Here is a 22,541-nt window from a genome sequence, read left to right on the forward strand (position 1 = left end):
CAAACCGCGGGTCCCGGCACTTTGCAGATCATTTTGTTGATGGGGCAGGTTCTATCCGTGAACGCCAATTCTGGGCCCGGGAAACAAACACAGACTGGTAGGACTGCATAGTGTTGCAGGTGTGGGACGATTCCCAGTGGCTGCGAAACTTTCGCATGCGTAAGAGCACTTTCATGGAACTTTGTGACTTGCTTTCCCCTGCCCTGAAGCGCCAGAATACCAGGATGAAAGCAGCCCTCTCAGTTGAGAAGTGAGTGGCGATTGCAACGCCAGACAGCTACCGGTCAGTCGGGAATCAATTTGGAGTGGGCAAATCTACTGTGGGGCTGCTGTCATGCAAGTAGCCAAAGCAATCATTGAGCTGCTGCTATGAAAGGTAGTGACTCTGGGAAATGTGCAGACCACAGTGGATGGCAATGGGATTCCCTAACTGTGGTGGGGCGATAGATGGAACCCATATACCTATCTTGGCACCGGAGCACCAGGGTACCCAATACATAAACTGCAAGGGTTACTTTTCAATGGTGCTGCAAGCACTTGTGGATCACAAGGGACGTTTCACCAACATCAAAGTGGGCTGGCCAGGAAGGGTTCATGATGCTCGCATCTTCAGGAACACTACTCTGTTTAAAGGGCTGCAGCAAGGGACTTACTTCCCGGACCAGAAAATAACCGTTGGGGATGTTGAAATGCCTATAGTTATCCTTGGGGACCCAGCCTACCCCTTAATGCCATGGCTCATGAAGCCATATACAGGCAGCCTGGACAGGAGTCAGGAGCTGTTCAACTACAGGCTGAGCAAATGCAGAATGGTGGTGGAATGTGCATTTGGCCATTTAAAAGGTTGCTGGTGCACTTTACTGACTCGCTCAGACCTCAGCCAAACCAATATCCCCATTGTTATTGCTGCTTGCTGAGTGCTCCACAATCTCTGTGAGAGTAAGGGGGAGACCTTTATGGCGGGGTGGGAAGCTGAGGCAAATCGCCTGGCTGCTGATTACGCGCAGCCAGACACCAGGGCGATTCGAAGAGCACACCAGGAAGCGCAGTGCATCAGAGAAGCTTTGAAAACCAGTTTCATGACTGGCCAGGCTACCGTGTGAAAGTTCTGTTTGTTTCTCCTTGATGAAAACCCGCCCCCTTTATTGACTCATTCTCTATAGGCAACCCACCCTCCCCCTTCGATCACAGCTTGCTTTCAAAGGAAATAAAGTCACTATCGTTTAAAAATCATATATTCTTTATTAATTGATTATAAAAAGAGGGAGAGATTATAAAAGATTATAAAAAAACTGAGAAGGTAGCCAGGGTGGGGTTTGGGAGGAGGATCGGAGGGAAGGAAAAGGCCACTAAAAAAAAGGTTAAAATAATGACAGCCTTTTGCTTGGGCTGTCCACTGGGGTGGAATGGGAGGGTGCACGAAGCCTCCCCCCCAGCGTTTTTACACGACTGGGTGAGGAGGCTATGGAACATGGTGAGGGGGGAGGGTGGTTATACAGGGGCTGCAGCAGTAGTCTGTGATCCTGATGCCGTTCCTGAAGCTCCACCAGACGCCGGAGCATGTCCGTTTGCTCACGCAGCAGCCCCAGCGTTGCATCCTGCCTCCTCTGATCTTCCTGCCGCCACCTCTCATCTCGAGTGTCCCTCATGTCCTCACGTTGGTCCCTCATGTCCTCACGTTGGTCCCTCATGTCCTCACGTTGGTCCCTCATGTCCTCACGTTCACTGGCATCTTTCCTATACTTTGAAACCATGTCCTTCCACTCATTCAGGTGAGCTCTTTCATTGCAGGTGGATTCCATGATTTCCGCGAACATCTCGTCTCGCGTCCTCTTTTTCCAATGCCTTTATCTGAGATAGCCTTCGGGACGGAGGATGGAGGCTTGAAAAATTTGCAGCTGCTGAAGGGAGGGAAAAAAGGAGAGGATTTTTTAAAAAGATACATTTTACAGAACAATGCTTATACTCTTTTACGGTGAACAATACTATTCACATTACATAGCACATGTGATTTCTGTGCAAGGTCGCATTTTGCCTCTTAATATTGAGTGCCTGTGGCTTTGCTGCTACAGATCACAGATGCAGGTCCGGGCAACAGAATTCAGCTTGCATGCGGCCATGGTAAGCCATTGTCTTTCGGCTTCTGCACCCTCCTTTCCCGCAAAGCTCGTTGAGTGCTGCGGTTTTCCTGTTAACCTTCAGCAGCAGAAAACAAACTACCCCCCCCCCATCCAATTCTCTGGGATAATAGCTTTATCCCTCCCCCCACCACGTGGCTGGTATCAGGGAAGATCCCTGCTAGCCACACGTGAAAAGCTCAGCGCCAATTCCCCCCCTTCCCCCCATGCTCGGCTTACTACAGGGAAGGCTTTCTTTTCAGCCACAGGCAAACAGCCCAGTAGGAAGGGCCACCTCTGTCCCCTTAATTAAATTCCTGTATTTCAACCAGGTTACCATGAGCGATATCACTCTCCTGAGGATTACACAGCGAGATAAAGAATGGATGTTGCTTGAATGCCAGCAAACATCGGGACCATACGCTGCCAGGCTTTGCAATGCAAATGCAATGATACCAGATTACTTGCTACTAGCATGGCGTGGTCAAGTGTCCTACCATGGAGGACAGAATAAGGCTGCACTGCCCAGAAACCTTCTGCAAAGGCTTTTGGAGTACCTCCAGGAGAGCTTCATGGAGATGTCCCTGGAGGATTTCCACTCCATCCCCAGACACGTTAACAGACTTTTCCAGTAGCTGTGCTGGCCGCGAATGCATCCCAAGTCCTCAGGGCAAATTAATCATTAAAAAACACTTGCTTTTAAACCATGTTTTATATTTTAAAAGGTAAACTCACCTGAGGTTCCTTCCATGGGGTCATGGTCTTGAGTACTGGCTTGGGAGGGTACTTCAGACAGGCTGAGAAAAAGATCCTGGCTGTTGGGTAGAACAGAGAGCTGTGTGCTCTCCGCAAGCTCGTCGTCGTCCTCCTCCTCCTCTTCCCTGTCCACAGAATCCTCAGGTGTGGCTGATGAGATTACCCCACCTCGGAATCCCCGGTCAGAGGTGGGGTAGTGGTGGCGGCTCCCCCTAGAATTGCATGAAGCTCGGCGTAGAAGCGGCATGTCTGCGGCTCTGACCCGGAGCGACCGTTTGCCTTCTTTGTTTTCTGATAGGCTTGTCTGAGCTCCTTGACTTTCACGCGGCACTGCTCTGAGTCCCTATTGTGGCCTCTCTCCATCATGCCCTTGGAGATTTTTTCAAAAGTTTTGGCATTTCGTCTTTTCAAACGAAGTTCTGCTAGCACTGAATCCTCTCCCCATATAGCGATCAGATCCAGTACCTCCCATACGGTCCATGCTGGTGCTCTTTTTCGATTATCCACTTGCATGGTTATCTGTGCTGATGAGTTCTCTGTGGTCACCTGTGCACTCCTGTGCTGGGCAAACAAGAAATGAAATTCAAATGTTCGCGGGGCTTTTCCTGTCTACCTGGCCAGTGCATCCAAGTTCAGATTGCTGTCCAGAGCGGTCACAATGGTGCACTGTGGGATAGCTCCCGGAGGCCAATACCATCGAATTGCGGCCACACTAACCCTAATTCGAAATGACAATATCGATTTCGGCGCTACTCTGCTCGTCAGGGAGGAGTACAGAAATCGATTTTAAGAGCCCTTTATTTCGAAAGAAATGGCTTCGTTGTGTGGACGGGTGCAGGGTTAATTCGATTTAACGCTGCTAAATTCGAATTAAACTCATAGTGTAGACCAGGCCTGAGAATCTGTGTAGAGCTGCAGCCTGCCAGCTACACATCAGACACACTCTGACTTCCAGCAGCCTTGGTTACTACTTGCAGAGTGACCCCAACACTCCCAGTTCTGGATTTTCCCAAAAAACCCAGCCCTCTCCTGGACAATCCAGATATATTAGATCCATTGCCCCTCTAAGATAGTCAACACTGGATTCGTATTAAAGAATAAAACAAGTTCATTTAACTACAGAGAAAGGTTTTAAGTGAGTACAACTAATGAGGCATTAAAGTCAGAAATGTAAGAAAAATAAAGAAAATGCTTTCTGAACTTAAACTAGACTTGGTTCAAGGTGAAATCAACTTACCACGTTTCCAGTAACATTGCTGACCAAACTCTCAGGCCAGGATCTGCTCCCAAAGGCTGTTTCTTTTGTTTTCATAGGTGAAAAGAGAGATAGCTAGGGAGAGATAACTTGGGGTGGTTTTGCCCCTCACTTTTATAATCCAGTCCCCTTTGAGGTGTATTTTTCTGAAGGTTACCTCTCAAGACAAAGTTTATTCAAACCGTAAAGGAGGCGGCATGGTGTCTAGTAGCGAAAGAGGTCCTATGCTGTTTCTTTTCACCTCTGTTTGCTGAAATGCAGATTTTTCTTGTCTCCTGTCTTCCCCCTCTCACTGCCTGAGGACCCTGTTTACAACTTATATGTAAACTGAGGTAAACACATTCCTTTCTTTCAGACCTGCTTAACCAGTTCTGCCTAATTGGGACTATGTGGGTTTGAACATGTGCCACCAACATCGTTCAGGGGAATTCATAACTTTACAGATAATGTTGCTACATACATTCCACCACGATATTATTGACCAGCAATTTTTTAGTTTTCAAATGACACCTTGCAAGACACATTTTCCAGAGAGATTATTACAATAGTGTGTAGGGTGTGAATACAGGGGTGCATTGAATCACACAAATATGTTATTCTTGAAAGAGACAGAAAAAAATGAGAGAAGAGGGGAAAGGAGTGGAAATTTTGGACCAGATTCTGTCCCAAACTATGTTGAGTAGCACAATACTCTGCAACTAATCCCACTGGAATCAATAGGGCTACTCACTGAGGATGGGTTCTACATATTGAGAGGAACAGCAGCAGAATTGGGGCACAGCAAGTAGTCACTGATACAAAGGCTGGCCTTCAGTTTCATAGTAAAGGAAGATTGATTCTAGATTCTGCTTTACAATTATAGTTGGGAATACACCAGTATATATATATATATATATATATATATATATATATATGTGTGTGTGTGTGTGTGTGTGTGTGTAGTCTTTAACTCTGTCTGTTAATATGCCTACAACTAACACATATTTACTCTGTGTGTGTATATTTTATATATAGATAGAATTATACACTCACAGTAAATGTGTGGTAGCCATAGCATGTTAACAGACAGAGTTAAAGAATGATATGGTGAATTACCATGAGCATTGCTGGATGATGTTAGCAGGGTCAGAAAGGACAATGACACAAATTGGGCCTGATTCAGCAAGGTAGTAAACTTGTGCATAACTATAGGCATAGAGAGTTGTCCCACAGAAGTCAGTGGGACTGCTCACATGCTTAAAATTAGGCACATGAGTAACTATCTTACTGAATCAGGGTCATTAGTCCTACAGCATCTGGCTCTAATGTGTTTAATTTCATTGCACGCAGACACAACAAACCATACACCCCCACCCCTCAGCACCAGAAGGTTGATCATATATCAAAGTGAAAAGCTCAACCTGTGGAATTAGAGGTGTAACTACTGCAAGTTTCGAATGGAGAGTAAAAGAGTTAGGTGGAAAAAAAGAAAGAGAGAGGCCTCTTCCCTATTACATTCATGTTTTACTGATCTCATTGTAGTAGGCTTAAACTAGTGAAAATGGTGGATTCTCTGTAACTTTAAGTTTTTAAATAATGATTTGAGGACTTCAGTAACTCAGCTAGAGGTTATGGGTCTATTACAGGAATGGGTGGGTGAAGTTCTGTGGCCTGCAATGTTCAGGAGGTCAGACTAGATGATCATGATGGTCCTTTCTGGCCTTAAAGTCTATGAATCAGGGTTTTGTTTCAAGAATCTGAACTCCTCCAATCTCTGTGTGCTCATTGCTAATTGCAGGTTGGAGTTTTTCAGCCTAAGGAGTAATATTTAAGAGATGGTCTTCACCAGACCAAAAAGACAAAGAAATAAGCAAAGATAAATGATGTCTCTGTTTCCTTCCTTCTTTGTCCAGCTCTCCATGAAAGTGTCACAAGGAATTCAGTGTTTTGTTGCTTTGGAGTTTTTTTGTCCCTGTGAAAGAAAGGTTGCACTAGGGACACTGGATGGTTCAGGGGTTTAATATTATGCGCCTTTTACCTCCAGATTAAAGATAGAAATATAGCTCACCAGTGATTTAAAGTCACTATCATCAACAGCTGTTCTATAGTCTATGTGAAATGAGCTAGTAGTCTCAGTCCTGTTCCTAGTGAACAGGTGTCCCTATCAAAATAAACCTTTGCAATTGGCACTGATCAGTAGTTTTGTTGGTAGCCTCAGAGAAGCTAAAGATTAAATAAGTGAGATATAAATGCTTTTTTACCCAGAGAGGTAGCTTCTGGAGGTCAGGGTTGAGCCATACTGGTGGGGAAGCTTCCAATACTCATGCCTGTGCTGTACGCACAAATTACCTCTGTCAATCCTACACCTTTAACCTGCACTAATTTCACTAATCTAAATCCTCAGATGTGCTAGAGCAGATTTAGCATCACTGAAGGTGGAAAGCAAAGGGGGTTCTAAGCCACCTTTCTGCTTCCAGCACCAGTCCTGGGATTGGCTGTGGGCCAAACTGTCCCCTAGCACAAGTTAAAGCAGCCTTAGGGCTGCTCTAATTCACACAAGCCTGTGATGACCCCATTACATTAGTGAGGATTGTCAGAGCACAGTGTGCTCTGGCGCCACACTCTCCAGGTTCTAAAATGCCTCCTCTTGCCCCTGGATTTGTTTTGGGGGACTTTCCATTGTCTTTATAGGACACTGGTTCAGGTGTAAGAGAGGAAGCATGTTCTCACAGTTAAACATGGGCTCTGCTACATTTGCCATTTGACTTTGGACAAGTCATTTAACCTCTGCATCTCAGTTTCCCTATCTACAAAAATATGCACAATACCACTTAGCTACCTCCAAGGGATGTTGGGAGGCTTAATACATTTATGTCTGTGAAGGGTTTGGGAATCCTTGAATGAAAGGTACTAGAGAAATGCCAAATATTCTTCTAATACTCAGAGAAGTCTCTCTCTGATTTCAATGGGACTTTGGTTACATAAAGACTGGATGCTCATCCCCGTACTGTGTGACCCATTATAAATTGACATTTACTGCTTTGCAGTCTTTACTTTCACCAAAGTTAATAGTATTTGCAGTTTTCTACCAACCTGACTAAAATGTCCCCGATTTAGGACAAAAGAAATGGCACAAAGCTAAACCTCTGGCCTGATTCTCTTCTCACTTACATAGCGTGAAGCAGAAGTAACTCCAATTAAATCAATTGAGTTACCTCATTGTAAAATACTTGCAAGGAAAAGGAGAATAAATTCCCTGTTCTTTCAATAGGTCCAATTAGCAGGGCTAGGAGCAGTATATAGTTTATAGTCTCTTACTACACAAAGTACCCTTATAATCTTCAGCACCCAACGTTAATAATGAATTCTTGAGAGTGAAAAGCTGGGTCAGAGAAGGTCTCTTCTTTACCTTGACTTCTAGCATTATTAGACTTGCACTATATTAAGCCTCCATTTATAAATATTTTATGTAGGATTAAAAGATGAATAGATGTTATTAAGTTGTGAACTGTTAAGAGTCCAACAGGTCAATAGCTTACATATAACCATTTATGACACGTACTATTCGGGTCTGTAACATGCTTATAACAACATCTATTAATCCTTTATAAATGAACCTGAATATAAAGTGTGAACACATTCTTCTTAGGTATCAAGTTCTTAGCAACATCCTGCCTTTTCTCTTAAGAGACGCACATTTTGAACATACAATAAATTATAATTCTGCTACTTCAATTTCATAGGTTTAACTGCTCTGTCAAATATTTGTACCCTGCTTGACAGAATTTATTGCTTGCCCTTGTAACTAACTAGCTTATTGATCTTTTCTTAAACTTCTTCCTTCACAGCCATATGGGTCCCTACATCAAGTGAAACTGTTCTCCTGGCTGCTAGTTCAGATTAACAAATGACATAGATGTTTAACAGTGTGAATGCCACCCGCCCTTACTTTCAGATTAGGATATCTGAGGTCAGTGGGGCTGACATGCTTTTGTGGCAGAGTTTTAATTGTTTCTTTGAAAGGTTTTGACCATCTGTATCTGTGTGATTTACCAACACCAAGTCAGTCAGTTTATTTCTGCACCACTAGATCCTCAAACAAGATAGGATTTCTGTGTATTGCCTCTAAATCCAGTTTAAGCATTGCTATGTTCCCACCATTTTCCTCGTGTATATAGAGAACATCCCGTTGACATTCCTCCCACTTCTTGGCTGCCCTTGACTTACTTACAATCCAATATGTACATATTCTATATTTCAATAGGAATCTGTGGTCAGAATGGATTTTGGTGATAGAAATCTGAGCCAATTTCTGCCTTTCACCAGTCCCCACTGTAGTATTAAAAGCAGCTGACTACTGCTACGGAAGAGCTACTGTTGACTTAGGCAACTGATCCAATATCCACTGAAGTCAATGGAAAGACTCCCATTGACTTAAATGGGCTTTGGATCAGGGACTTATCTATTACTCCAGAAGGACTGTGTGTTTTCCACAGCAGTGTTACTGCTGCCTCCACAGCGAACTTTTATCATTTCCCAGAGTTAAACTGTTACCTTTGCCAAACTTTTAATCTTCATAAACACAAATGTATAAATCTAAAGAAATATTGCAAAATCTGGAAGTCAAAACCTTGGCAGAGTTGCTATTGTGGCTCTCTTGCAGGATGATGTGATAGGTGGAGGGGGGGTGAGGCTAAAGAGAAAAAGTGAGAGACAGAAGGATTTTGTATTATTCAATGCACAAACTGATACATTCAAGAAAGAATCCTGAAGTTTTTTCCTAAACCTGGTCTACCATTCCACAGGCTAGAATGCAAGGGATGATTAAAGAGACAGTACACTCAAGCCATAGGGGAAGGTGGACATGCCCTGTGCCATCACATGATTTTTTTTCTCTCTCTAATAATGTAACATTAAATCCTACAAAAAGTTATGAGAACAAAAATGTTCCAAAACATTTTCTTAAATGAAGCAAAGCTTATATTATGTATTTAAAAAAAAAACACCTATGTATTCTCTGTAGTTAATCAATGTTTTAGGAAAGCAACCTAGAATCATAAGAACTCTATAAATGTTTAAGTAAGGGTTCTTTTACACTGAGTAAATATTACCTATATTATTTTTACTACAGAGACTAACGTTGGAAGTGTTCTGATCTTACCAGGGAATCTATTGCCTTTGGGAGTTAATAGATAATACAATATTAAGTACACATTTACAGCTTGTCAGGAAGAGGACACCCACTGATCAGAAACACTATGTAAAGAAGAGCTTTTGATGAACTGTGATCATATCCCTCCTCCGGTTTTCCCCAACTGAAGCAATGTGTCGTGGTTCCCGCAGAGACCCAAAACCACTCCCATTAAAGTAAATAAAGGGTAGAATTTTTTAAAAGGGCCCAAGGCCCAGATTTTTTAAGAGTATTTAGGCACCTAATCCCAATTGATTGCAATGGAAGTTAGGTACCTGAATACTTTTCAAAATCAGGGCCTAAATGACTTAAGAGCACAAGTCCCATTGACTATCAGTCACTGAGGAATTTTAGAAAATCCCATTGAAAATTCCACTTGATTTCAATGGGACCAGGAATAAGTCCAGGGCTCATTTTTTTATTTAAAAATTTGTCTTAGATAATATTCCACTTAGAATTCTACATAGCTAAAAAAGCCAAAAGTAGAATAAAATTCTGGTTCATACTTTACATTAAAGGTACATTTATTAGTAGTTTATTAAGAGTTAAATAATTAATAGACATTAGAAGCATGTTGCAGGTGCAGGTAATGCTTATAACCATCTATAATGTATACACAAGCAGGTGTTGTTATAGATGGTTATAAGCAACTTACTGACCTGTTGGACTTTATAACCATATATAACAATTGATTAACCATTTATTAAAAAAAAATAATAATAATAAAGGAGATATCCTATCTCCTAGAACTGGAAAGGACCTTGAAAGGTCATCAAGTCCAGCCCCCTGCCTTCACTAGCAGGACCAAGTACTGATTTTGCCCCAGATCCCTAAGTGACCCCCTCAAGGATTGAACTCACAACCCTGGATTTACCAGGCCAACGCTCAAGCCACTGAACTATCCTTCCCACCCATTATGTATTAATCCTTTATACACTATTTATAAATGAATACTTCATATAAAGTATGACCAAGTTTATATTTAAATTTACCAAGCCCACAAATTAAAACCATCTTAACAAAAATTGCTGATATTCACATTATATGGATTCTACAGATTTGTTAGCACTGTATACACCTTTCAAGAGCCCCTCATTCCAAACAGTGTTACTCTGTGCCCTGACAGATCTGAACATTAAATCAGACCCTGTAACCAGATCTGGTAATTAAGGTCACTGCAGTACTCAGGCTGAAATTGATTGAATTGAAAGGGTTATGATCATAGCCAGTCAAAAGAGCCAACTCATGAAAGCTTTGAACAGGCCCACAAATCAAGAACTGATAGCACTGAAACTGTTATTTGTGACATGTAGCAAAGGAAGGTTCTGATCTATTCCCTCACATTCATACTCTAGCGACCATAGTTCAAATCAAAGGAATTCAGCTGTGAAAAAATTCTACTGCATCACACATTTGAAGCATATTATTGGCGAACATATGGCAATTACAGAAGAGCATTATACTCTGCTTAATTTAACATTCACTATCTGCTTCTACAACTACGCTGCAAAATAAAAGTGTGGGGGGTTGATTTTCTTGTGGGTTCTAGAGTCTCCCTGACCCCTCACTCCCACTAAAACTAGACATGGGCCAAGCTCTAAAAGTTCAAAATTCCATATGGATAACCACCACAAAACGTCCACAATCATCTAAAGTAACCAAACCTCTTGTAGCCACAGATTAGAGATAAAATCCCAGGAGCATCCAGGGAGATTTCCAGTACTTAATGCTTCTGATTGGGCTAGAAATACTGTCCAACAACCTCTCTAGATAGTATTTCAGCACATTTGTTTTTGATCCTGGCTGGAATTACAAAGTAAAGATGTCCACAAAAAAGAAAGGGAAAATGTTTCTGACTCTTTAGAACCTTAATAGTTTGTTTCAGATCCAGTATGAGTTTTGAGAGAAGGTTTGTGACAATTTATTGCATTTTTTACACTGAAAGCTCTTCCCTATTTCTTACCCATAAATCTCTAGTGCTAATGGCCAGACTTAAAATCCAAGCCTCAGTACCTCAAACATTGGGAAGTTTGGATCTGGACTTTACATCTTGGGCCCAGTTTCTAAGCTTTGATCCTGCAATGAGTAGACCCTTTCAGTAGCATGGAGCCCCAATGACCTCAGTGGGGTACCATGTAGAATCATAGAATATCAGGGTTGGAAGGGACCTCAGGCAGGGGCGGCTCTATGGTTTTTGCTGCCCCAAGCACGGCAGTCAGGCGGCTTTCGGCGGCATGCCTGGGGGAGGTCCGCTAGTGCTGTGCCTTCAGCGTCCCAGCCGCTGAATTACCACCGAAGCCACGGGACCGGTGGACCTCCCACAGGCATGCAGCCGAAGGCAGCCTGACAGCTGCCCTCACAGCAACTGGCAGGCCGCCTGCTTACTGCGCTGGTGCCTGGAGCCACCCCTGACCTCAGGAGATCATCTAGTCCAACCCCCTGCTCAAAGCAGGACAAATCCCCAGACAGTTTTTTTTTCTTTTTTACCCCAGTTCCCTAAATGCCCCCCCAAGGATTGAACTCACAACCCTGGGTTTAGCAGGCCAGTCCTCAAACCACTACATAGGGGTTTTCCTGTGCAGGATCAGGAGCCTCGTTTGATATTCACATTGAAAGACATTTGATACTTTTATTTGTACTATAATAGAAAAGTATTCAGGAGTTCAGGCACTATTTTACATGCACCTACTATTATAACCTGGTTATCTGATATTCTGATTCAGGATTTTCTTATTCTAGTCAATGGAATTTGAAACAAAATGGAGACTATGTTAGCTTTAAAAAGAATTGTTTGTTTGTTAACACAATTGCTGCTCTGCTAATCTGCTGTTAATGGCAAGGAATAAGGAAGTCAACAATGAAATGAAAGAATGAATAAGAGTAATAGCATACCATGGTTCTTAAAGTCTATATTTTGGAAAAGCAAGACCCATTTTGTGCTTCTATTAACAAAATAAGCTGCATATCACTCATTAATTTCCAAAAGAATTTGTGGATTTCTGAGAAGCATCCCTCTTCTGACAGGGCATATTTCTGGTCCCTCAGATAGGTGGCCTAGCCAACTGGATACATTATGCTGATTACAACTTTGACCGTATCCTGATCACGGCTATGTTTTGCTAGCATTAGATGAATGTATTTTTGTTTCAGTTTTTAGTAAACAGGCTATTCAGCAAGGATAATTTACGATTTGCTGTTCTCAAAACAAAATTAGCCTTGGGGAAAAAAAAAGCACAAATAATGAGCTTTACTATAGTGTCAATGCATTGTCCAGATTTACACACACACACACACACACGGAATCTACTGTACAACAGGGGCTCGGGTAAAGGTAAGAAGATTTCAGTTCTGATAAGAATGGATTTGATTACACTGACTATACAGGAAAGAAGAAAACATCTTTACTGTTGATCTACTTGCACGCTCTGTCCTTTCAATTCACAGTCAGTGGTAACATTGCATTACCCAAAATAAACACTTTGCATGCAAAGTGTGCAATGGGAAAGATCATAATAGACAATAGGGAATGTGAAGGGGTGAGAAAATGAGCCCTTTGGAATGCTACCAAAGGTTAAAACAGTTTGGAAAAACATTAGAGAGAGAAAGTGTGCGCTGCAGAGAATGTGAGAAAGATTCTCACACCTGAGCCATTCTTTTTAGGTGACAAATCTCAGGAACTGTCCCAGACTGAGATATCAACAGAAGTGGTTTTGGAACAAATTGATAAATTCAACAGCAATAAGTCACCAGGACCAGATGGTATTCACCCAAGAGTTCTGAAGGAACTCAAATATGAAATTACAGAACTACTGGGGTACATAACCTACCCTTTATGTAACACCTTTGGGGTTTAGAGAGCATGGCCCCTTCAAATCTTTTTCCTAAGAGGGGAGGGGGAGCAGTGAGAGAAAGGAGGGAAACTCGGGGGGGGGGGGGGCTCTGAAGCTCCGGGGAGAGAAGGGCTGCAGCCCGCAGGCCCTAACAAAGTGAAGCAGCAGAGAACCTGCCTGAAGCCTGGGAAGGACAAGGCCGATCGGGGACACCCCAGAACAGGAGCCAGGAGGAGCACTGTGCCAGGGAGGAATCGCCCGAAAAGGAAAGGCCGGAGCTGGACCCAGTATCACTGCTGCCCAGAGCTGCATGGAGCTGTGAGTACTGGGGCTTGTGACTCTGCACTGGGAACAAGGAGGGAAGTTGCTAGATAGTTAAGTGGGGAGAGGGTCGCTCTGTGTGGCTTTGCAGAGAGCGGCAGAAGAGGGCACCAGAGGGGTTTGTTGGGAAAAGTTCACTGGCGCCGAAGATGACCAGGAGCACCCAAGACTCACCACTGGACTGGAACTTTGCTCAGGACTCCTGAACTCTGTCTGCAGACACATTGCTCAGTGTCTGCCCTTCCAGACTGTGCTACCACTGGGCCTGTGGGGCCTACGCTTGGCTCCAGAGGCAGTCCGGGCAATTGCAGGCCTGTAAGCCTAACTTTAGTATAGTTTCAATCAGTTTGCCTGGTACTAAAGAACAGAATTATCAGACACATAGATGAACATGATGTGTTGGGGAAGAGTCAACATGGCTTTTGTAAAGGGAAATCATGCCTCACCAATCTATTAGAATTCTTTGAGGGTGTCAACAAGCATGTGGATTAGGGCAGTGGTTCTCAACCAGGGGTATGCATACTCCTGGGGGTACGCAGAGGTCTTCCGGGGGTATCAACTCATCTAGATATTTGCCTAGTTTTACAACAGGCTACATAAAAAGCACTAGCGAAGTCAGTACAAATTAAAATTTCATACGACTTGTTTATACTGCTCTATGTACTATACACGGAAATGCAAGTACAATATTTATATTCCGATTGATTTATTTTATAATTATATGATAAAAATGAGAAAGTAAGCAATTTTTCAGTTCCAGTGTGCTGTTACCCTTTTGTATTTTTATGTCTAATTTTGCAAGCAAGTTGTTTTAAGTGAGGTGAAACTTGGGGTACTCAAGACAAATCCAACTCCTGAAAGGGGTACAGGGATCTGGAAAGGTTGAGAGCCACTGGACTAGGGTGATCTAGTAGATATAGTGTACTTGGACTTTCAGAAAGCCTTTAACAAGATCCCACACCAAAGGCTCTTAAACAAAGTAAGCTGTCATGGGATAAGAGAGAAGGTCCTCTCGTGGATCAGTAACTGGTTAAAAGATAGGAAATAAAAGGTAGGAATAAAGAGTCAGTTTTCACAGGGGAGAGAGGTAAATAGCAAGGTCCTCCAAGAATCACTACTGGAACCGGTGCTGTTCAACATATTCATACACAATCTGGAAAGAGGGGTAAACAGCAAGGAGGCAAAGTTTGCAGATTATACAAAATTTCTCAAGATAGTTAAATTCAAAGCTGATTGCAAAGAGTTACAAAGGGATCTCACTAAACTGGGTGACTGGGCAACAAACTGGCAGATGAAATTCAATGTTGATAATTGCAGAGTAATGCACAATGGAAAAACATAATTCCAACTACACATACAAAATGATGAGGTCTAAATTAGCTATTACAACTCAAGAAAGATTTTAGCATCATCATGATTAATTTTCTGAAAACACCTGCTCAGTGTGCAGCGACAGCCAAAAAAGCTAACAGTGTTAGGAACCATTAGGAAAGGGATAGATAATAAAATGGAAAATATCATAATGCCACTATATAAATCCATGGTACACTCACACCTTGGCTCTCATAGACTATGACAAGGGCTGTGAGTGTGGGTGGCAAAGGCCAAGAAAAAAGGGAGCATGGCTGGAATTTTCTTATACTCTAGCAATCCCTGGCTACCAAAATGGCCTGTTGGTGCTGTTTGGCTCTGGTGCAATTTAGAGCAACCCTCAGGCTTCTCTGTAGTGTACCGAAATAAAGTGTCAGCTATCAGGGAGTGATGCCATGTGCCAAATGGCTGGCCTTGAGGATCTGGCCTCAAATATACAATTTCAGGTGTAAAGGACATTTTCTTTTGTCAAAGAAAAGTCAAAATGAGTGTTTTTCAAAAGTAGACCTTGGAAAACAACTTAGAAACTTTGGAGGAGATATTCAAAAGCACAAATAGGAGCTAGGCACCCAGACACCTAACTGCCTTTTGTCTTTAGCTAAGGAGTCACTACCACAATTCCATTATGCATACTGTAAGGGGAAATCCTCCTGGCCTCATTGAAGTTGAAGGGAGTTTTGCTATTGACTTCAATGGGGCCAGGATTTCACCCTTTACATTTTCTTAACAAGTAAAAATAATACAGCCTGGCCCAATTCATTTCCTCTGGCACTGTATTGTTAGGTTTAAGCAGAATGCTCATTAGTTTTGTCCGTTCTCTTTTTTAAGGCTATGTTATTAAACTCTTTTCTGATAGGGGAAAAGTCTAACTTTTTGAATAAGCTGTAACTATAGCTAGTAGCCTGGAGGGAGAAAAGCCCCCTTCTGAATCTTGCAAATACTGTATATTAACTCTTGTAAAGTAAACAAAAGAAAGAAGGAACACATGTTCTATATTATAGGCTTACATTTTGATGGTAGGCTGTTGCAGTTTCCTCTTGGATTTGTTTCACCTCTGCTTCATTGGCTTCTCGAATTTTCTGACCTTTTGCAATTGAATCTGAGTCCCCATTGCTCAATTCCTGGAGTTTTCCTTCTAGTTGGAGTATGAGAACTTCTGACCACGCAAGCCTCTGTCTCATCTCTTTGGATCCCTATAGTTGTTTTAGAAGAAGAATGAATTAGATTCTCTCAGGGGACAGGTCACAAAAATTAGACTTAAAAACCCGTAAGAGCATTTCTTTACAGTGAAAAAGAAACCATTTGTGTCCTTAAAAGATATAAGATATTGAAAACGAGCCAGTAAACGAATTTTGATAATACTGCTAGTTAATTGCCACGTACTTTTAAGGGAGTAACTTATAACAAACTTATTTTCCCAGTTAGATTCCATGATGAATTGTTAAAAAAGCCAGAGCAGAAAAACGCATGTTTCCTTGGACTTTTCTGTTTCACTTGTGCCAATTTCAGAGAACAGAAAAAAAAACCTAAACTTTTCAACCACAACCTATTTCGCAGTTCCCAAGGAGGAAATACATACATATAAGTCACTTTATCTTTTTTATACAGACACATCTTACCTTTTGGGTAAGCAGCTGTAAAAGTCAATGATACTGTTTAACCACTACTAATGAAAAGCACAGTCACTAACATTTAATTAAAATGCTTATTTCTTATTATAGCCACATCTTCCACTTTCTGTCCTAGAGTCATTATATTGAATCTCTTTTCAGAAGCAGTGATGGCTGCCACAACACACATGCCAGTCTGCATTAGTCTTATTAACTTGATGCTTTGGGAAAATAATGGAGGGATGATATCACATATCACACCATCAGCTTAATCTGCCTGTTCGTAGTGCTGCAAATTATAGCACAGCTCACAGTCTCATTTCCACAGTCCATTTTGTTAATAAGTGAGAAAAAAAAAAAAGTAGCACCAAAGAGGAAGTCTGGGGTCTGAGCCACCAAAAAAGAAAAAAAAAAAAAAAAAAAAAAAAACAGAATAGGTCAGGGGTTCTGAAATAACTTGTGGATGTCATTTTTTACAATATTTACAATGACAAAGTGGTAATACTCTAAGAATTAATATCCTTTAATATCAAGCTTCTGTTATTACTGCTTTATTTGAAAACACACCCTACGCAACACTTATTAGCCCAAGATGCAGCAGTGTTCAGATTCTATTCCACTAAAAAAGGTTTTATCCTTTATTACTGTACCTATCAGACACATCTGACATGAATATTACATACAGTATGGTTGGGTTGAAGGAATTATTGCTCTATCATCCTCAAAGAAATGAAACTGAATTGTGGGCAATAACTTATGCTTCAAATGGAATCGCACTCCAGAGCGATGATAAGAACTAGCAGAGTCTCAGAGAGCTTAAGTACTCTGCACGCACAGTGTCAGCAGCTAATCCCAGTTGCACGGAAAAGGGTAGGTTGGAGGCCAGTGTGGAAAAGAGGGCAAATATTGGTTCTAAGTCCATGACTGATGAGATTCACAAAGTTCTTGCAATGCCCGTGTGTTGCTGGATGGTTAGATCAAACAATTCTGTTTTCAACAATGTGTTCATCTCATCAAGAGTTGCTTTACGAGAAAAAAGCAGGAGCAAGGAATGGGAGGACAAACTAGCAAATCTAGAAGTGACCTCAGCTAATACTTCAGATGGACCTGAACTGTGACATTTGAATCTGCATCCAAAAACCTCCCCCAAAGTTCAGATGTAAGGTTTTGGGCTGTCCCATTATAGCGATAGAGTCTAGCTAGGAAATTTGGATTCAGATCTGACCCCTATCACCCCCCCCCTCACACACACACACACACACACACACACACATATATATTATGGGGTGTTTGGATTCAGAGTTTTGGTTCAGGGCCATCTCTTATTCATCCAGAAATAATCAGACTCAACAGAGAAGTTTAGCAAAATCAACAAAGATTTTCCTTTTAAATCCTGAGGCAATGTTCTTACTTTCTTAAGTTTCTTCCCCACCCGATCCTTCCCCCTACATGTTAATTTACCTTGTTGCATGCTTGCAAATGAAATGAAAAGAAAAATCATCATTCAGTAGTCACAGCATCAACTCACCAGGGGAAACAACAGAGGTATGGGAACTAGGGAAGGAAATGTTTATATACGCAGTGGAACAGCCAAGAAAACTAACTAATCAGAAGGCAGAGAAAATAAGCAAACCCAAAAACACATGGTTCAGCCAACTGCAAACTGGCCAAGACTGTCAACCTGCAGCAGGTGCCAAGGGCTCCTCTGGCAACCAGCCAGCTAGGCAGAAGAGAGTTGCTTGTTTGTTCCTTTCCGTTCTTTAAGGGGTTGTACCACACTATATAGAGAAAGGCTACCACTCTTAGCTAAGGTGAGACCCGTTGCTCCTTAAATTCTAAATTTCCCTCTATTGGGCAACAATGCCCAAGGCCAATGCATCTAATCCCCACTGTCAGCCACTGTTCAATCCCCAGGGCAATAGTTTTCTGTGATACCCTTCTATCACTGGGTATGTGTGGCTTATGCTTGTTCCTCAAATACATACGCTGGCTTGTCTAACTCAACCATGTTTTGGACGCCTGAATCAAAGCAGATCTCCAAATGGTCCCCAGGGCTGAAAAGTTATTATGGCTAACAGATAACTGGACAATTCCACCCTTTCATTTACATTTTAAAATCTCACTTCTCACTCAGTGATCCGCCCTCATCCCACCACCACTCTGAATACTTCCTTGGGTCCAAATTGCACCTTCAGAATATCAGAGGGCAAAATCTAGCCATTTATGGAGAAACACCTATCTTACTACAGACAGAATGACTCAGAAAGGACACCATGGAGGGTGTTTATCTTCAGTCCTTTTTGGGGGGAGGGGGGCAGGGGGAAGGGGATTGTTTTTGCATGCATTAGAATAGATGGTACACAAGAGAACCAGGGCTCAGCCAATGTCATGTACCTGAATGGCCATGCTCCCTGTGGAAAGATGGAATGTGCCAACCATGCTAACTGGGCCATCACCTTAATGCTCAGAGAAGCACAAGAGCTGTATTTTGGCCAGTTCCTGCTCAGATGCTCAAGGCTGTGTGAGACAAGGCTTTTCTGAATCCATTTCCCCTACAATGCACCTGCACAGAGGAAGCCCATCGTACATGAGGGAGAGCAATGACGTTTTATCTAACCGCTCATTATGGTGGCAGCATTAAGACCCACTTGAATCTCTACCTTTCAGAAATTAGAGCACCTCTTTCACTCTGCAGTGATGCTAAAACTAATATCCCCCTGCTCAGTACTAGATGTGAATGTAGTGAAAGTCAATGCAATAGCAAACAAGCTGCATTACATAAAAATTGAAGAATCTTGTATAAATAATATAGGAGAAGAGAAAATACAGTTACAGTGTGTAAATTAGTTGCACACAAGAGGGACTGGTATTTAGAACAGAGTACAGTACAGCAATACAAACTTGGCAATATATGAAAGAGAAAGGGTTGCCTGTTTCCAGCTGGTTTCCAAGAGGAGTACAAGCTGTTGCTCTTGTGCCTGCTTTTTAGTTCTATAGATCATCCACATCAACCTATGTATCTGTTGAATAAATCTTGGCGTTAAGCTCTGTGCAACAACGTGCTTATCATCGCCAGGCTTACAATAAGAACACAGAATGTGCCATTTTGGAACAGTTCAATGGTCCATCAAGTCCTTTCACCTGAGAAGTAGGGAACCGCTGCTGAACCCCCTTCTCCTCAGCAGGCAGATGAGGGAATTGAACCAAGCTCTCCCAACATCCAATTGTGTGCTCTAACCCAGGGGTTCTCAGACTTATTTGATGCCACCCCCTTCCTTACATCTGTAGTAGTACATGCCTAGGGTTACCATATTTCAGGTTCCCAAAAAGAGGACAGTACCAGAAGTGGTGGGGGGGGGAGGGAAGAGCTAGGGAGGGCAGAAGAGAGCTGGAAGGGGGTATATTTGGGGGTGCTGGAGGGAAGTGTGTGTACTTGAGGGTGTACTCCCTGGAGTGAAGGGGAAGCGTCGTTCCCTGTCACAGTGGCAGGGTGGCTGGTGCAAGCCCAGGATGCAGCACCATTCATCAGTTACTACCTCCTTATGGGGCCCCCGCCAGGGCAAGGAGCTGAGGCCTGGGTGGGGGGCGGGGATCTGGCAGCTGCTACATCGGTCATATAAGGTGTCATTGGAAAAGTTATGATTTGCTGAATATGATTATCCTATTTGTATGCATGTATCATTTTTGTACCTGAAGTTATGAATATTGACTATGTATCTATATTTCACATGTAGTTACACCTGGAGGACACCCACTAGGCAAGCTGATTCTAGTCTAAAGAGCTGGTTGTGAAAGGCCCATTCAGGGTAATGGGCCATTAGGGAAAACAATAGGCCTTAGGAGAAGCTTATCCCTACCTGGTGAACCTTCCTGAGACTGCTCCTGACAGCCTATGACTCTGCAAGGGCATGTGACCAGCCCACATGACTCTGGACTCCATTTCGGGTACCTGTATTTTTCCACAAACTGGGCTGGGAACTGTTTTTGGAACAATGGGTTCCTGCCATATGCTAAAGCTAGATAAGGCAGGGAATGACGTCATCTGTTGTTCTTCACACCCCCACAACTTAACACCTGAGAGAAGCTCCAAAAGAAAAAGACTTGGAATGGGGGAGGAGATCCCAAGCTGCAAAGCTTAAGAATCTGAAAGCCTGCTTGTATCAGCCAGGGGGAGAATTTGCTAACTCATATCCCATCTTTCTAGTATCATAGGCTGAGTTTGCGGTTTTGTTTATTTAGTAGGTAATCTGCTTTGCTGTACTGTTTAATATCACTTAAAATCTATCTTTTTGTAGTTAATCAACTTGTTTTATATTTTATCCTAAACCAGTGTGTCTTTAAGTGAAGTGTTTTTGGGAAAATATCAGCTTGGTTACTACAAGTGTGCATATTCCTCTCCACATTGAGGGAGGGGCAGATATATTAATGTGTTTACACTGTGCAGATCCTTGTGCAGTACAAGATGATATAATTTTGGCTTTATATTCCAGAGTGAGGTGAATGCCTGGGGAGCTGGGAAACTGGCTGGGGTCTGCTGTTTGCACTCCGGTAGCCCAGTTTGGGTGAGTGGCACCGCCTGTTGGCTTGTTGGGCGATGATAGGCCCTGGGTGAGGCTGGCTGTGTCCCAGGTGTGTGTCTTAGAGAAGTGCAGCAGTTCCCACAGCTCCCAGACTGCACCCCAGGGGTGACAACCCTTCACAGCTATGTCTGGGAAAACCCAGATGTCTAGTAACCATATTTATGCCCCCCTCTGGGCACCTGGCCAGCAGCCACCAGTCTCCAATCACCCAGCTATGAAGGCATCACTGCCGCCAGCAGCAGTGCAAAAGTAAGGATGGCCCAGTATGAAAGCAGATTCCCTTGTTACAGGGATTTTCTAGGTGCCTTTAAGTTCCTTGACACTCTCAGCCTAAGGTCACACAGACAGTCTGTGGTGGAAGAGAGAAATGAACTCAGGTCTCCAAAGTCCTAGGCTGGCACTTTAACCCCTGGCCAATGCTTCCTTTCTCTTTTGTCTGTACTCAGAGGGATTCCAATCAAACATCTCTCCCAATTGTCATGGGGTTCTCACAACACATTTTTTGGTGGCCTCAGAGTGCAACCACCAACTCTTGCTGGTGGCTGCTCTGACAGTTTTTCCTAAAATACTTAATTAACTTTAGGAAAAACAAATAAATATGCACATATACATGTCCAAATCCTTGTAATTTATTTATGTTGGGGTTAGTTTTTTTGTTGTTTTTTTTCAGACTCAATAATAAAAATGTACAGTTGTCTATTATTTACTGGACCTAAACAGAATAGAAATAGATAATGTGCTTTGCATGTTCTTGTCTTTTTTTGTTATTATTTCTTTTCCTTTTCTTTATTTTTATTTTTTAAAAAGACTTGCTAGTTAGTAAGTCTGTCTGAAAAGTGATATTAAAAAACATTCAAATATGACTTTTTACAGACAGACTTACTCAGCCCTGGCAAGTTGGGAAACAAATTAAGCCCTGGATGGGGAGGTGGGTAGGGAAGCAGTGGGAGACAGATGCAATGGGGTGGGTGGGTGAGGGGCCACAGAAGACTGGTGTTGGTGAACTTGGGGCCAGAGCCCTGCAGCCACGTGGCTGAAGCCTGGGGTCAGAGGACACAGCAGAGACTAGGAGCAATGGGGGGTGGTAAGCCTAGGGCCAGCACCCACTGCCACGTGACTGGGGCCCAGGACCAGAGCCCATGGTCCTGCATCCAGACTCTGAAACCCTGCAGCCAGGGAATGGAACCCACCACCTGCCACCCCAAGGCTGAAGCCAGAAGTCTGAGCCCCACCGCCCTTGGGAAGGTGGGGAACTCACAATAGCTGCCTGCTTCTCTAGTGTTTATGGCTCCAAAGGGGGGGCAGAGCCCAACCCCTGCTGATGGCCCTGGGGAGGGGCCACTGCTTTGTGCTCTCTTCCTCCCGCCCCCGCCCCCCCATTCACCATCCAGGAGGCGGTGGCCACATGAAAACCCCTGGTGGCCGCATTTGAGAAACACTGGTCTAGATCAGCAAGGTGGTTGCTGAGTTACATAAGGGACTTCTTACTGCTGCTCCTTGTCTGAGCAAAGGAGTACTTCCAACACATACA

At 42.9% G+C, this 22,541-nt stretch overlaps 1 protein-coding gene across 1 annotated transcript in view; it reads right to left on the reverse strand.

Annotated features, from left to right (window-relative positions):
- Nucleotides 1-22,541, reverse strand: part of LMNTD1 (lamin tail domain containing 1) — a 321,294-nt gene that overhangs the window by 231,095 nt on the left and 67,658 nt on the right. The window contains exon 5 of the mRNA XM_034782870.1: nucleotides 15,828-16,013. Within this exon, the coding sequence (XP_034638761.1) occupies nucleotides 15,828-16,013 (186 nt within the window). The remainder of the gene's footprint in view (nucleotides 1-15,827; nucleotides 16,014-22,541) is intronic.

Source organism: Trachemys scripta, chromosome 1, assembly GCF_013100865.1.
Source record: "Trachemys scripta elegans isolate TJP31775 chromosome 1, CAS_Tse_1.0, whole genome shotgun sequence".
NCBI classification, from domain to species: Eukaryota; Metazoa; Chordata; order Testudines; family Emydidae; genus Trachemys; species Trachemys scripta.